This window comes from Cyprinus carpio, chromosome A17, assembly GCF_018340385.1.
Source record: "Cyprinus carpio isolate SPL01 chromosome A17, ASM1834038v1, whole genome shotgun sequence".
Taxonomy (NCBI): domain Eukaryota; kingdom Metazoa; phylum Chordata; class Actinopteri; order Cypriniformes; family Cyprinidae; genus Cyprinus; species Cyprinus carpio.
The window spans coordinates 16,519,644-16,533,842 of record NC_056588.1 but is presented as its reverse complement, the minus strand read 5'-3'; the positions used below and the strand labels follow the sequence as shown (position 1 = coordinate 16,533,842).

The 14,199-nt window shown below is 35.7% G+C and overlaps 1 protein-coding gene across 9 annotated transcripts in view; it reads right to left on the bottom strand.

The window, feature by feature from the left end:
• LOC109102939 (arf-GAP with SH3 domain, ANK repeat and PH domain-containing protein 2-like) overlaps nucleotides 1-14,199 on the bottom strand; it is a 59,553-nt gene that overhangs the window by 4,243 nt on the left and 41,111 nt on the right. For 7 of the 9 annotated variants that reach the window (XM_042774248.1, XM_042774244.1, XM_042774254.1 and 4 more), the window contains 18 exons: nucleotides 13,969-14,044; nucleotides 13,767-13,853; nucleotides 12,625-12,633; nucleotides 12,028-12,131; nucleotides 11,791-11,860; nucleotides 10,266-10,353; nucleotides 9,829-9,877; nucleotides 8,900-9,066; nucleotides 8,285-8,418; nucleotides 7,713-7,807; nucleotides 7,434-7,623; nucleotides 6,256-6,341; nucleotides 5,902-6,017; nucleotides 5,304-5,371; nucleotides 5,123-5,230; nucleotides 4,094-4,313; nucleotides 1,618-1,764; nucleotides 172-292 (listed from right to left, as the gene is read on the bottom strand). In XM_042774248.1, the coding sequence (XP_042630182.1) occupies nucleotides 172-292; nucleotides 1,618-1,764; nucleotides 4,094-4,313; nucleotides 5,123-5,230; nucleotides 5,304-5,371; nucleotides 5,902-6,017; nucleotides 6,256-6,341; nucleotides 7,434-7,623; nucleotides 7,713-7,807; nucleotides 8,285-8,418; nucleotides 8,900-9,066; nucleotides 9,829-9,877; nucleotides 10,266-10,353; nucleotides 11,791-11,860; nucleotides 12,028-12,131; nucleotides 12,625-12,633; nucleotides 13,767-13,853; nucleotides 13,969-14,044 (1,935 nt within the window). The remainder of the gene's footprint in view (nucleotides 1-171; nucleotides 293-1,617; nucleotides 1,765-4,093; nucleotides 4,314-5,122; nucleotides 5,231-5,303; nucleotides 5,372-5,901; nucleotides 6,018-6,255; nucleotides 6,342-7,433; nucleotides 7,624-7,712; nucleotides 7,808-8,284; nucleotides 8,419-8,899; nucleotides 9,067-9,828; nucleotides 9,878-10,265; nucleotides 10,354-11,790; nucleotides 11,861-12,027; nucleotides 12,132-12,624; nucleotides 12,634-13,766; nucleotides 13,854-13,968; nucleotides 14,045-14,199) is intronic. The other 2 variants (XM_042774245.1, XM_042774249.1) reach the window with 1 other exon arrangement.

Sequence of the window (14,199 nt, the reverse complement as noted above, 5' to 3'; positions counted from 1 at the left end):
AGATAAGGGCACACTCACCCTTTACTGGAATCAGACTCGCCAAACACTACAGAAAGTTACAGAAAGTTCTATGCAAGGACTAGCGGCTACTTGTTTTTTTAGGGCAGAAGTGTCAGAGTGAATATGGACACACGTGTGTGTATGTGGTCAAGGGTTGTTTAGTATTCTGACCTTGTAGCCCGGCTGATGCTCTGACCAGGAGGCCCCTGTCCGGGTTTGGGCTGTATAGTCATGGCCTCCACTATACTGCCAGGTTTAGCCACAGGAGGAAGAGCTCCGCTGGGAACAAGAACTGCACAGAAGTCATCAAATAGCTGCCTTTACTTTAACGATCCTCACAACTACTAACACAAACTTTTCACGGATGTTTCAATATTTTTTGTGCTTTATTATTGTTAACAGGGTCCCCACACCTGAATTTCTCAACACTCCAGTTTTTCTAGATTTTTGTATAAAGACTTCAAAATATTTTTTATATTTTTAATTAATTATAAATAAAATGTAAAAATAATATTATATAGTTAATAACATATATATATATATATATATATAAAATATTGTAGAGCTGAACATAACTAGATTTTATTATTTATTATTTAATATATTTATAATACTATATATAGGGTACTAATGATCACAGTAACTGACAACCACATTTTTTGTTTTTTAATATGTATGTATTGTCATTATTTTTTTTATAAATATTCAGCCATTGTTTTGTTTTGGCTGTATATGTTTTATTTTGTTGCTTGTTTGCAAATAAGAAAACCCAATAAATCAAAATATGTAATAATAAAAAATAATAATCATAATTAGATTATTATTCATTTTAAATTTTGATGAAATTCCATTACTTTTATATGGAAAGTATAATTCCTGTATTTATTGATATTTCCAGTTCCACCCCTTTTTGGCCGATACAGACAAAATATGGCTGATACATATAAAAGATTAAAAAAAAAAAAAAAAAGTTAAAACTACTGATATTGTTGGCTTTAATAGTTTTTGTATAGGTTATTTATAAATGAATAAATATCATAGCACTGAACATAACTAATCTAATTTATATTCACTGTAGTAATAATAATAATAATAATAAACATTTTAAATATACTGCAATATACTTGTTGGCTTTTTTAAAATAGTTTTAAAACTGTTTTAGCATCTCATGTTATTTCAAACAGTTTTTGAGCCTGAATTAAGAGAACAGAACGAAGCACCTGATCATCTACTGATCTGTAAATCCCTGAACAGATATGAAATGAATGAAAGACGAAGAGAGTGCACTCGTCTAGAATTTAGAATTTTAGGGGGAAAACAGGCATGGGTCATCAACAGCCTTTCAGCTTTAATACCAGTGCAGACCAGAATTTCTAAAGCCTGCTACCTGCCATTGGATCATGAATATTAATATTAACGTGAATAGACAGTTAAGTATGGTCAATTTCACAAAAGACATAACCGAATTAATATTCATGAGTTAAGACACTCTCATGACATCATCACATTACAAAAAGCAGATCCAGGACCAATCAAAGAACAATCCGGCCTTAAACTGAATCTAAACACAAAGCAGCACATGAAACAGAATCACTGATTCATGTACAGCCAACTCACGGGAAGTGGATGTGCCCCGTAAGGGGGGCGCTGGTGGATGCATGTTGGGGGGGTCAGAGGAAGATCGCTGCCTGCCGGTTAGATCTAGGGAGCCAGGCTTCCAACCGGGAGATCCCTGAGCCATTCCAGCAAGACCAGACGGCTGAACTGTGGGAAGGAGAAGAGAAGAAAGAGCAACTGTATGTCAGATTCAAAGAGAGTGACTTCAGACTGGTCTACAGGACACCGCTTTTGTTTACTAGATGATGAGAAAGCTCTGCTATGTCTCTTTTTCTGGACCCTGGAGCTGCTCCAGACCAGCAGAGCTCTATTATGCACCTAATTTCATTAGTGTCTTTAAGAATACAGCTTATTGTGAAGTCTCTAACTGAGGTTTGAAAGCAAAGTCCCGAAAGAGAGAAAAACATCTTGTTCTAACGCAGAAATCAGGACTTTTTTTATCCGAGTTATCTCTGACAGATAAAGTCAGAAGGTTACCAGTCTCTTGTTCACTGGCATCTAGCTTATGTCATCTTAACAGAGCCGAAAGGCCTTATAAACAGTAGTGATAGCGTTTGAAAGAGTGCAGCTGCATGTGACACCTGCTGCTGAGCGTTTGAGCTCAGAGCGGCTCCCTGTCCAGAGACTCTGGGAGCACTCATATAGGTCAGCATCTTCACACAGCCGTTGCCATGGAGCTCTGCAGTAGAACTGGGTGACGGTGAGAATTCAAGAACAGGTCAAATGAGATTTCTGCCATTTGAGATCCGACATCTGTGAGGCCAAAAATACAGCAGCTTATTGTGGCCTGAATGATAATCATAAAGGGTCACTGACTTGCTGCATTTATGTATGTTTGACTTTTTGTAGCATTTGATTAGCATTTTTTTGTGTGTATATTTAGCAACACTTCATAATTTTCATAAATGACATTATCAAATACTATAAATATTACTGAAGTGAATCTTACAATGCAATAACATTTTTTCACTATTTTAATTTTTTTTTTTAAGTACTGGAGTTCAAATTTATGCTGGAAATGTTGCTTATATTTTACTTTGTCTAGTAGTAGTCTAGTATATGATTGCATGATCTAACACATCACATTATTTGGCTGATTGTATTCAAATAGTAAAAAAAATAAAATCTGGACATTTTGTAAATATTTTACTTTTGTCTAGTAGGTTACATGGTTACATTACCACATTAATCATTAAATGATTGTATTAATGTTGAATTATGTTATAATAATAATAATAATAATATAAGTAAATAGTAAGTACACATGATAAATTAATATTAATCAGTACTTATTAGTGGTCGACCGATATATCGGCCGATTTTTGTCATTTTTCAAATATCAGCATTCGCTGTTAAGTTTTTCTGCTTGGCCGATGTGCTCGAGGCGCCAGACTTTTATTTTGACGGCGCTGAGAAAGGCTGTGCCTGAGCGCAAAGTGCTCACAATCTCCCTCTTGTTAGCTGTTGTCATTAACAGTTCTGTCTAATACGGATAGAAATCTGTATAATAATCAGAACGGTTAAACAAAGGGATTAATGTATACAAAAAGTATTATAACGATTACTTTTATATTATTAGTAATAGAAAGGCAAACATTACAATACCTTCTCGTTTGCCGTCAGCATTAAGCAAATACACATTTATATCATTTAAACAAATCTTTGAATGGCTAATGAACAATTAATTTCACAAACCTTGCAAACTTAGCCGAATCCAGCTGTGAGATCTTGTGAAGTGTTTTTTTTTTTTAACCAGCATGATCGCGTCTTCTCTGTGTGACGGTCGGTCCGTGTGAATTGAATGCTTTAAACTTTAAACTCGTGATTTCAAATTATGCTGCGCTTTACGCATTTGCCCACTGTCATATTCATGTAATTTTCACCGTGTGCTGTATGTAAAATGAGTGTTACCCTGGCTTTATTTGAAAAATATGATTCCTAATGCACACAAACTTCACAGAATACTGAGTGCCCTGTTGGTTACAGTGTTTACTTCCTTTTTAATTATATATTATAAATATAAATATTCATTTATTTGTGAAAAATACTTTGTCATCTAAAGTATAACTATGTTTATTTTACACATTTATTTTTTAATCCATAGTCAAATTATTTCAAATTTCTTAAATATAAATAAAAATAAAAATAAATAAAGTTATATCGGCTATCGGCCCCCTGCTTTCCAAGATATCGGCATCGGCTGTCAAAAAACCAATATCAGTCGACCACTAGTTCTTACTTAATTATGACACTTTACAATAAAGTGTGGCCAATAGTTATATTAGTTATTACTTAACTTTTCAAATTAATTATAATTCTATTCATTTTTATTCCATCCATTTGATTACAGTTTTTGGATTTCTTTATTTTTTGGATTTTGTAGCTTTAATGTAATAGAGGGAGCTGGTCTATTTCTGTCCTCAGCCCTTAATCATTGTTTTTCCTTTCATCATGATCTGATTGAAATGTAAAGTACCTAAATTTCGGGGTGGTAGAGGTGGAGCAGAGGTGGACAGGGTGACCAGTGAGTTGTTGTTGATGATGGTTCCATAGGTCTCATTGTTGACAAGGTTGGGAACGAAACGCTGCTTGTCTTTGACCACGTCTCGTGCGTGGCTGGCCGGACTGGGCTGAAGGGAGTTACTGCCTGGTGTGTAGCAGCTGATGGGCCTCTCGTCCCGCCGGTGAGGGCTGGACTATAGGCACAAAGGTTAAACCAACTCAGTATTCACAAAAATCACAACAAATATTTGCAATGAATCTGCAGGCAATATAAAAAAATTTAAAGCAGTTCACTATATATATATATATATAAATATATATATAAAAGAACATTCAAAACACTTATTTGTTTGCATCAGTCAATGTTGTTGGAAGTCTCTGTGTGGCATTTTTCATACATTGAAGTGTTTTAGTAAAAACACATTTAGATAAATGATGCACATAAATAAAACACATACAAAATAATGAATATACTCTAAAAAAAAAAAAATAAAAAAAAAAATTTGTGTTCATTTTGTGTTCATTTAGTTGAAATGAAAAGTGTTGGAAACATGCCTTTATTATTTTAAACTTGATTTATACTAGATTATGAATGTACTCTGCTACAGTAACTGTTTGACTGAAAGCCTTTTAAGTTAATAATTGTGTATTAAATATTACACACACTACAATATCTATACAAATTAAATTAGACAAACTCTATTGCTAAATATCTACACATGCAAAAGCCTCTAAGTGCCGTCTGAAATTTTCATCTAAAATGAGCATTATCAGTCTCCTATAATTATGTTCAGTTATTTCACTATAATGGCATAGAAAAGGACCTATACTGTATTTTGCCATTAAAATACAATTACTGAACCTAAACATAGGAGCCTGATAAAAATGCTCATTTTAGAAAAAAAATTCAGATGGCACATTGAGGCTTTTGCATCTGTGCTCTTCACATACATATGAGTCATGAGGCATGAGTTTTCCTTGAGATTTCTGAGTTGGTGCTCACCTTCTCATCCAGATCTTCATCACTCTCGTCCAGGTCTTCATGCTGAAGTCTCCACTCGTACTCCACATGCACATGAGCGTTGAACTTTCCTGCAAGCGCTTGGTTAAGCTAAAAGATAGAAAGTTCTTAGCATCTAGGATCTACAAGGATGTTATACAGTATGTATGATATGAGGGCTCACCAGTTCCTCACACTGCAGGTGCTTGAGTCGCCTGGCGATGTCAAGCGGCGTCTCACCAGCTTCATTAGCTAAACACACACACAAACACATTTTAAGAGGAGGATACACTGGCTTGTTACATTTTATTAGCCTGGATGAATAAGAACAACTTCACATTTTCCCACCACATTCTGTACTCTTGGCTTCCAGTATTCAATTTTATTTTACTGACGAGACAAAGCCAAGTCTATCCAGACAGCTTGCTTACAATAGCCACTGGCAGGGACCTGAGAGAGGAGATTCCCTGGCACAGATTCACCCTCCCACATACAACCGCTAGGCCACATATGGCTCTGTTATCTTTGCTTCCCATTGTTGGTGGACAGATTGTTAATAACAGGACAACAACAGAATTACAACCCCTCTCCAATCAGCACACTAACTTCTCCTAGCAGTCAAAATAAGAACATGGTGTGAAAACATCCTGAAAAGTTCTACCAGACTAAACAAGGCGTCTCGGAATCTTTAAAGACATCATGAAAGGGATCCCTTTAATATGTCACACCCAAACTTCCTGTTTCAACAGCGACTGCGTCAGGAGACTGCATTTGCTGCATACCGATGTCTATAGAGGCTTTTCCTCTCAGCAGCAGTTTGAGACACTCGCTGTTGTCTGTCAGGCAGCAGTAATGCAGCGCTGTGCTTCCTTTAGCCGTTTGCTTATCCAGGTTTAAACTGCGGGGAGAAACAAACACAATATGGTCTATTTAGAAACATTAAATCTCAATCTTCCATTCCAGTCACAGCCATAATGGCCTCTTTAACCTTCAAAACCAGCACTTTTAAATAGCTCTGGTCAAGCAACAATAAAAAAGCTGTTGATTCAGATTTAGTTGTGGGGGGGCATCAGTCAGCACTTGGTTCAGCAAACAAGGGAAGGTTTCCACCCTCCGTTGGGCTGTCTGGGTCTTGCCTGTTCTGGGTGAGGAAGTCGATGATGTGAAGGGAGGTTCTGTCCACCAGTCTCACGGCCAGATGAAGGGCCGTCTCACCTTGTTCCTACCACAGCAAACCAAACAAGAAACAAACAAATAAACAACATGATGTGTGTACTGTTACTATTTGGTTACTATTAAGGTTTGTGCATAAGAGGTCCTCAACAGATCATGATATTTTGGAAATATCGTATATGGATTAAGGATGAGTATTTAAGTACACTTCATAACCTTTCACAAAAATGTTGCCTGTTCAGTTTTATACAATGTCATGTATTCATGTGAAACTAAAATATTAATTACACCCAAAAGTACACAAATATTCTGCACTTTAATGCAAAAATATACTGTTACTATGGTAACCAAAGTTTTCTATGAAATATCACAGTAAGGATTTTTACTGTAAATTCATAATAAATAAGAGATCCGATTCAAACTGTGTTATTTATTATTTTTAATACTTAGTTTATTTTTTATGTCAAAATATGAAATAAATCTGCATAAAAAAAAAAAAATCATATAAATATCTACTGTGATTTCATAATAAATCGGTAATGGATTGATTAAAATTTTTTTAATAAATAATAAAAATAATTTAATTATTTTATTTGAACTTAATTTAAAAGTGTGTGTGTGTGTGTGTATGTGTGTATATATATATATATAAATATATATATATATATATATATATATATATATATATATATATATATATATATATATATATATATATATATATATATATATATATATAACTAAATTATGTAGAAATATTTGTACTTGAATTTAATTTCAAAGTAAAAATACACATTTACCATAAAACCACAGTGAAAATATATATCTTCCTTTATATATAATGTTAAATGTGGATTTAATTTACGGTATACTTTTAAGTGATGTTCAAATAAAAATAATTCAAATATTATTATTATTAAAAAAAAAAACCACTAGTAATTAAATGATTTTTATATATATATATATATATATATATATATATATATATATATATATATATATATATATATATACACACATACACAAATATTATATATATACACTTTATATATATATACAAATATATAAAAATTATTTTATTTGAACATCACTTAAAAGTATAAATTAAATCCACAAACTGAGATGGGAAAAAAAAACTCACATGGCCATTGGCCAGAGGAATGGGCTCCATTAGGTCCACACCCTCAGCATAGACCTGGATGAGAGAGAAAATATCCCGGGCCTTCACAGCATCACAGAGCGTGTGCAGTTTCGACAGCGCATCAGGACACTTCTTGCGAGCAAAGCGCTTCTCTGTGTATTTGGCCATGATGAAGTCTTTTCTCGCCTGCCTGTGCCATTAAAGGGAATTAAATAAGTATAACGATACAATATAAATTTGTATAACGATAATATAAAGTGATGACAAATTTCGGCTTACATGTCACTGGATGGATTTGGTTTGATGACATCTTCTGCTGTCAGACAAGCTTCCATGATCTCATTAAACCCAGCATTCCCCACGTTCTTGGCCAGCTGAACACCACAACACAAACATAGACGCAAACACATGCATAAAATCAACGTTGGTGCAAAACTAATTGCATTTCACAAGCCTAAAGCACCAATAAACAGACTTAACGCATTTATTTAGGGTCCATTTGATCTGCTTTGCTACTTCATAATATCCATAATCAGCCTAACAATGTATCTTGGCATTCAATCAGAGACTTGAGCCTTTCTTACTCTGGCTAACAGTTCGGAGGTCTTGTGTAATTGCTTTAATGATCCTAAATTGCTGGCCAAATATGCTCTGGGCTGAAATCATGCGTGTGGAATGGCTCCCAAAGAGCCCAAGTGATTTGAGCGAACCCTATAAAAATTTCAAGCATGAAGGCTGAATCAAAAGAATCCAGTGCAAACCAAATAAATAAACTCAATATGAGGCTTACAGCAGCAGTGCTGGGGAAACTGGGGAGATGCACTCTCTGAAATCAAAGATCAAACACTAACCAAGAGTTCTGAGGTGCTGAGAACATCTAGTGTTAGTGACTGGATTCTGGAGTAGTGCACGCCCAACTCTCGGTGGATCCCTGAACATTCGATACACGTCAGGATGCCCAGGTTGGTGGAGAGCCATGTGGGGCCTGAGGGAGAATAAAAGAGAAAAAATGCTCAGACAACTTTAACAGAGGCTGTCAATCAAGAATGTGTAACATTTTACAAAAGATGAAACAGCTTGTCCTCATTCCCACAATGCATGTCAAGCAGAGTTTTATGATCAATTATGCAGATTGCTGGAGCTAGGAGTTACTGCACATGCTCTGAAATCTGAATCAAGCTTGCAAAGTTTCTTAATCCTAAAAAATATTTTGGAAAGAAGTAACTAAAAAAAATACAGTATATAATAATAATAATAATAATAATAATAATAATAATAATGCAGGGTCTTGTCTTGTCACTCAACAAGTACCTGACTGCTCCAAAGAGAGCAACCTATGCAAAACCAATACTTTTAACAAATTTCCTTTACTACCAGCTTCTACATTGTTCTTCCTGTGAACAGATTCAAAACAGCCCCCCTCCCTCTTTCTTTCTCCACTTCCTGTAGGTTTCCAGGTCACTCACCGGGAGCTCCGCAGTCACAGCAAACGTCATTACCCGCCATCCGCTTGACCTCACCCAGAATTGACTTGGTCAGCTCCTGCACGATGTTATTCTCGCCAACATGCTGGTCACCCTTAAAGGCGTTGTTAAGAGCCTCCTCCTTACTGTTCTGCAGCACTGAGATCCATCTGAGAAGAGACACAGAGAGATCATGAGGAATAAGAAATAGAGAGCAGAGATTCTATTCTAATCAATATACTTTGAAACTGTAGCTACTCAATTCGAAGTAGTTCAACTACAGTCTCCAAACAGCAGTTCACTACACTTTAAGCAGCTTGCAAAAAGTAGCTAACTATGTTAAAGTTATTTAAAGGCATACTCCACCCGAAAAATAAAAATTTTGTCAATAATCACTTACCCCCATGTCGTTCCAAACCCTTAAAAGCTTTGTTCGTCTTCGGAACACAATTTAAGATATTTTGGATGAAAATCGGGGCAAAATGGGACAGTCACAAGCCTCCCGGTTTTCATCCAAAATATCTTAAATTGAGTTCCGAAGACAAACCAAGTTTTTACGGGTTTGGAACGACATGAGGGTAAGTGATTAATGACAAAATTTCCATTTTGGGGTGGAGTAGGGGGAACCATTTATTTTACTACAAAACAAGTGAAATCTTTTTCAAGAAATTTAAACACAAACGAATCATTATTCAAATCAGTGAATCATTTTTTTTTACCAGATTAACTGAATCAGATTTTGCAAGTCTAATTTGATTACTGTCCAGCTGCTCTCGGTTGTCTTACTTGTTAGGTAAAAACAGCTAGTCACTGGAAGAGCTGCAGTATTTTGTCATTACTTTCAGTTAGTTATTCCCTAAAACTGTAGGGACTGTCCCTATGACAGGTTTCCTTTGAAAACAGAACAGGGACGATCAGACCCACACGCTTACATTTGACACTCTGGCTCATCCTCTGCCTGGAAATGATACGTTCTGTCATCTAAGAGTGATAGAAGAACAGAAAGACTGTGTTAGATCTTGGAGAAAACAAGCAAACATTTGACAATAATAGATCTGTTCAGAGCCCTACATTTTGAGGACAACTGAAGTCCAGAATTTACTCTACAACTTTGTACCTAATAATGGTTTCAGAAAAAGATCAAAAATAGACTTTCAAAGTTTGATTAGAATCTCAGTTAAGATCAACCTCACAACAGCTCAGTTGAATTTCTTTCTCCTACTTTTTTTCTGTACTGCTCCTCTAACATTTTTGCTCCCAATGTTCTCAGTTACGTCTTTAGCAGCCAGGCTTTAATTAAGTTTTACAGAGCTCCCATATCAGATTTATAAATGTGTGTGTGAAGTAACGACGACGGGTGTAACCGTACGGGAGATGAGGTCAAAACTTTTCTTCTCCTCTGGGTTGTGCTTCACCTGACAGGTGAGAAGATTGAGTTTGGCAGGAGGTCTGTTAGCCTGAGACACATGAGAGAGAGAGAATATAACGGTTACTCTCATCTCAACACACAATCCTAATACAGTGATTTACTGCTGAAACTTAGAAATAAAACCCACAAAACCTATCAAGGACATGTATAGGCCATATTTCTTTGTTTTTGAGTTTACTGGCTTTAATTTAGACTATCTTCATTTTTGAAATCATTATATCACAGCATTTATTTAATGCAGAAAATACACTTTTATAGTAATGAAAATCTAACAAGAATAATTAAAATGAAAATCATGTCTAAAAAAAAAAAAAAAAAAAAAGAAAAGAAAAAAAACCCTAATGGTCCTAAAACAGGATTAATTTTCATTTCATATATTCATATATATTTTTTTCTTTTTCTAATTGTCTTCATGAAATCCATTTCAAAAACACCTTTATAAATCCCTTCATAAATATTAATGTATTTGACTCTCTTTTTCCATACATACTGTATACTCTACATTGACACTGTAAAGCTGCTCTGACATAACCAGTATTGTATAAAGCACTATAAAAAATAACGGTGGCTTGACTTGACGACATTGAGAATCAGCCACAGCAAGAAATTCCTGAACTTGTGCTCCGGCACAAGGTGTACAATAGCAACTACTGAACTGCTCTTTTATTCTACACTTCCTGTTATCCTCTCACTAGTTGTCTTGGTGACAAGGAAAGTTTTCAGTTCCCAGCAACACTGAGGCCAAAGGAAATGCCTCTAGAAAAGACAGTACAATGACTAATGATGTTCACCGAGGGGCTCGGCTTGAAGGCTGAAAGCCTATTGAATTAGCACTGCACTAATGAGGAAACTGCGTGATTTATCATAGATAAGTATATTGTGGGTGCTGTGGCTGGTCCCTTTTTAATCCATTTATTTATTTACTATTTTTAAATCACCTTTTTAGTTCACTTAAATGCGCCTACGGTGGGACAAATTAATTTTTAAAAGCATGAGTATTCCCTGTAGTCTCAATTAACATGATGGCATAAAACTGCACTCATGATAATTAAAAATAAATAAATATATAAATAAAGTGAAGAGGAAAGACTTTTTTTTCCACTTTTCACTTTTTTTCACATTATAATTAACTTTATAAAGCCATTCCCAATTAACATTGCAAGTATATATTTTCAACCAAAAAAGAATAATAAAAGTATCACAAATGGAACAAAGAGTAAATAGTATAGTAAATAGTACTAACAGCTATTGTTTTCACTTCAAAGCTTATAGTATACACTTATTCTCATTCAAAAAAAAAAACACTTCTCTTAATATTTTTATATTAGTAGCATCAATATTTCAAGATCCCTTCACTATTAAAATTGCAAGTTACATTGCAGGTTCACTGCTGTCAGTGCTCCACTTGACATTTCAACTACCCATAGGCTAGTGAGCATGAAAACTAATCAGGTAGGTTACGTACCGTCCCGTGCGAGATGGTCAAATAACCATTCTTCACTGTGCACTTTCTCTTCTGCCACACTTTCCGCAGCCTGAGGAAGTACGCAGGAAACAGTAAAAGTCACATCAATTACTATTCAAGTGTTAAATACATGATAAATTATGCAGGACAGACTTTAGTCACTTTAACAAACATGCATTAAGTCACTATATGGCATTTTAATGCACATGGTGTTATGTGATGTCAAAATATGATTACCCATCACTCTTCTTGTAAAGGTTCCCGCTGCGTTCTGTCCCATGCTCTTTGTTGCCCTGGGGCTGATGTAGACTGTAGGTGGCGCTCTGTCTAACCTGTGAGTCCTATGTGGAGAGAACAGATATTTAAATGTATATTCTCTGTACACACAACAGCAGTGAACCACTGGCACGTCAGCAGTCAGAGGAAGTAAAAAGCAGTGTTTTTGTATGGCAGTGTTGTCACTCCAGTGAGGAAATGGGAGCAGTGGGTTTCAAGTGTCCCCAGGGAGCTGAGCTCATTTGGAAATGCACTGCTTTGGAACACAAGGCTCTGAGCCAGTAATGAGAACACTGCCATTTTAGTACTAACGTTTTGAGTTGGACGAAAGCCAAAGTGGGCTATATTTTGACAGTATGTGCTATATAAAGCTCGGCTTAAATATAGACACACATCACTCAGGGTTGGATAAAAGATATCAGCCGCAGCATTGTATGAACTGCACCCAGAGCCTTAAATTGAATTAATCTGCATTGCATGTTTTTTTTTTTTTTTTTTATCAATTCCAGGAAAAGGCAAATGCACAAGTATGATCATGTATACCAAGTAGACACTTACTCTCCTAGACTTCGTTGCCAAAGGACGGTAGCATTAAAGAAGAGAAGAGAGCATTCTTCAGACAGGTTACAAAAAAGCTATTTGCAATCTAGAACAACATTGCTATATATTGTAAGAATGCATCAAACTCAAAACATTGTGTGATATCAATGAACAGTTATTTTTATGTTATGGTTAATGAATAAAAAAAAAATCCAGAGTATGTGGCTAGACATGGGAAATAAATGAGACAATACCATGCAAATAAGTCTATGATGTCTACTGAAAAAAGTCCATGGTGCATACTAGAAAATAAATAAGCCAATAACTGTGGCCGAAACCAATATACAAATAAATACAAATACAAATAAAACTCTACTTGTTCACGTTGTGTTAAGAGGATTATTAATTATTTGCATTTAGATTAAATGTGTGTAATCTCTTAATGTCTGGAAAACAAAAATAATGACTTAATTCAACAATTCGTCTCCTCTGTGTCCCTACGCATCACCATAGTGCCATTTTGAAGAAAAACTGCTGAACACAAGCAGCGTAAGCTCTTCTGTGTCAGCCATAGCCATTTGCAGGTATTCTCCAAAATGGCGCTACGGTGATGCGGAGTGACACCGAGGAGACGAATTGTTGAATTAAGTCATTATTTTAGTTTTCTTCACATACTAAAAGTATTCTCGTCACTTCATAACGTTAAGGTTGAACCACTGATGGCAGATGGACTATTCTGACGATGTCTTTCATACTTTTCTGAACCTTGGCAGTATAAGTTACTTGGCAGTCTATGGGACAGTCACAAGCCTCCCGGTTTTCATCCAAAATATCTTAAATTGTGTTCCGAAGACGAACGAAGCTTTTACAGGTTTGGAAAAACATGAGGGTAAGTGATTAATGACAAAATTTTCATTTTGGGGTGGAGAAACCCTTTACATGTCTTGAGACTGACTAAAGTTTAAGAGGCTGAGAATTGGCAGGAAGATAATGTGGTAGAGTTTTCACAAACAATGTTTACTGAGAGAAGTACTGAGCAGAAGTTCTAAACCATTTCCATCTAGATACATGCCAAACTGAGCTATAAATGCACTGTGAATAGTGTTGTTGCTTGTGAATTGCTGCGAATTGTGTGGGGTTTGATTTGAGAAAGGACTAACCTCCTTCTGCTCCACTTGCAGAGCGGTCTTTAGCACGTCCCGTAACTGGTTAAGCTGCCTGCGTTCTTCGTCCTGTACCTGTTTGATCTGAAGACACAATCAGCAGTGGAAACAGAAGGTTTTGTGGAGGTAAAAATGAGAATTGGTGTAGAGATGTAGCAGGGCTGGTATATCAGTGCTTCAGCTTTGAAGAACCTCTCACCGAGTGCAAGTCTGTGGCGAGTTTCTCTATTGAGGGTTTGAGGTTGTCCACTGCTTTGAGACCATCCTGAAAGAAGCTATGGCAGAAGACATAATTCCAGTTATTTCCCAAATCATTTAACACTGGCTCCAATTTAGGTAAAGTTGTTATACAAACAACAGAATTCCAATTATTATTTTCTTTTTTGTTTCACAGAAAAAAGAAAGTCATACAGGTTTGGAACTGCATGAG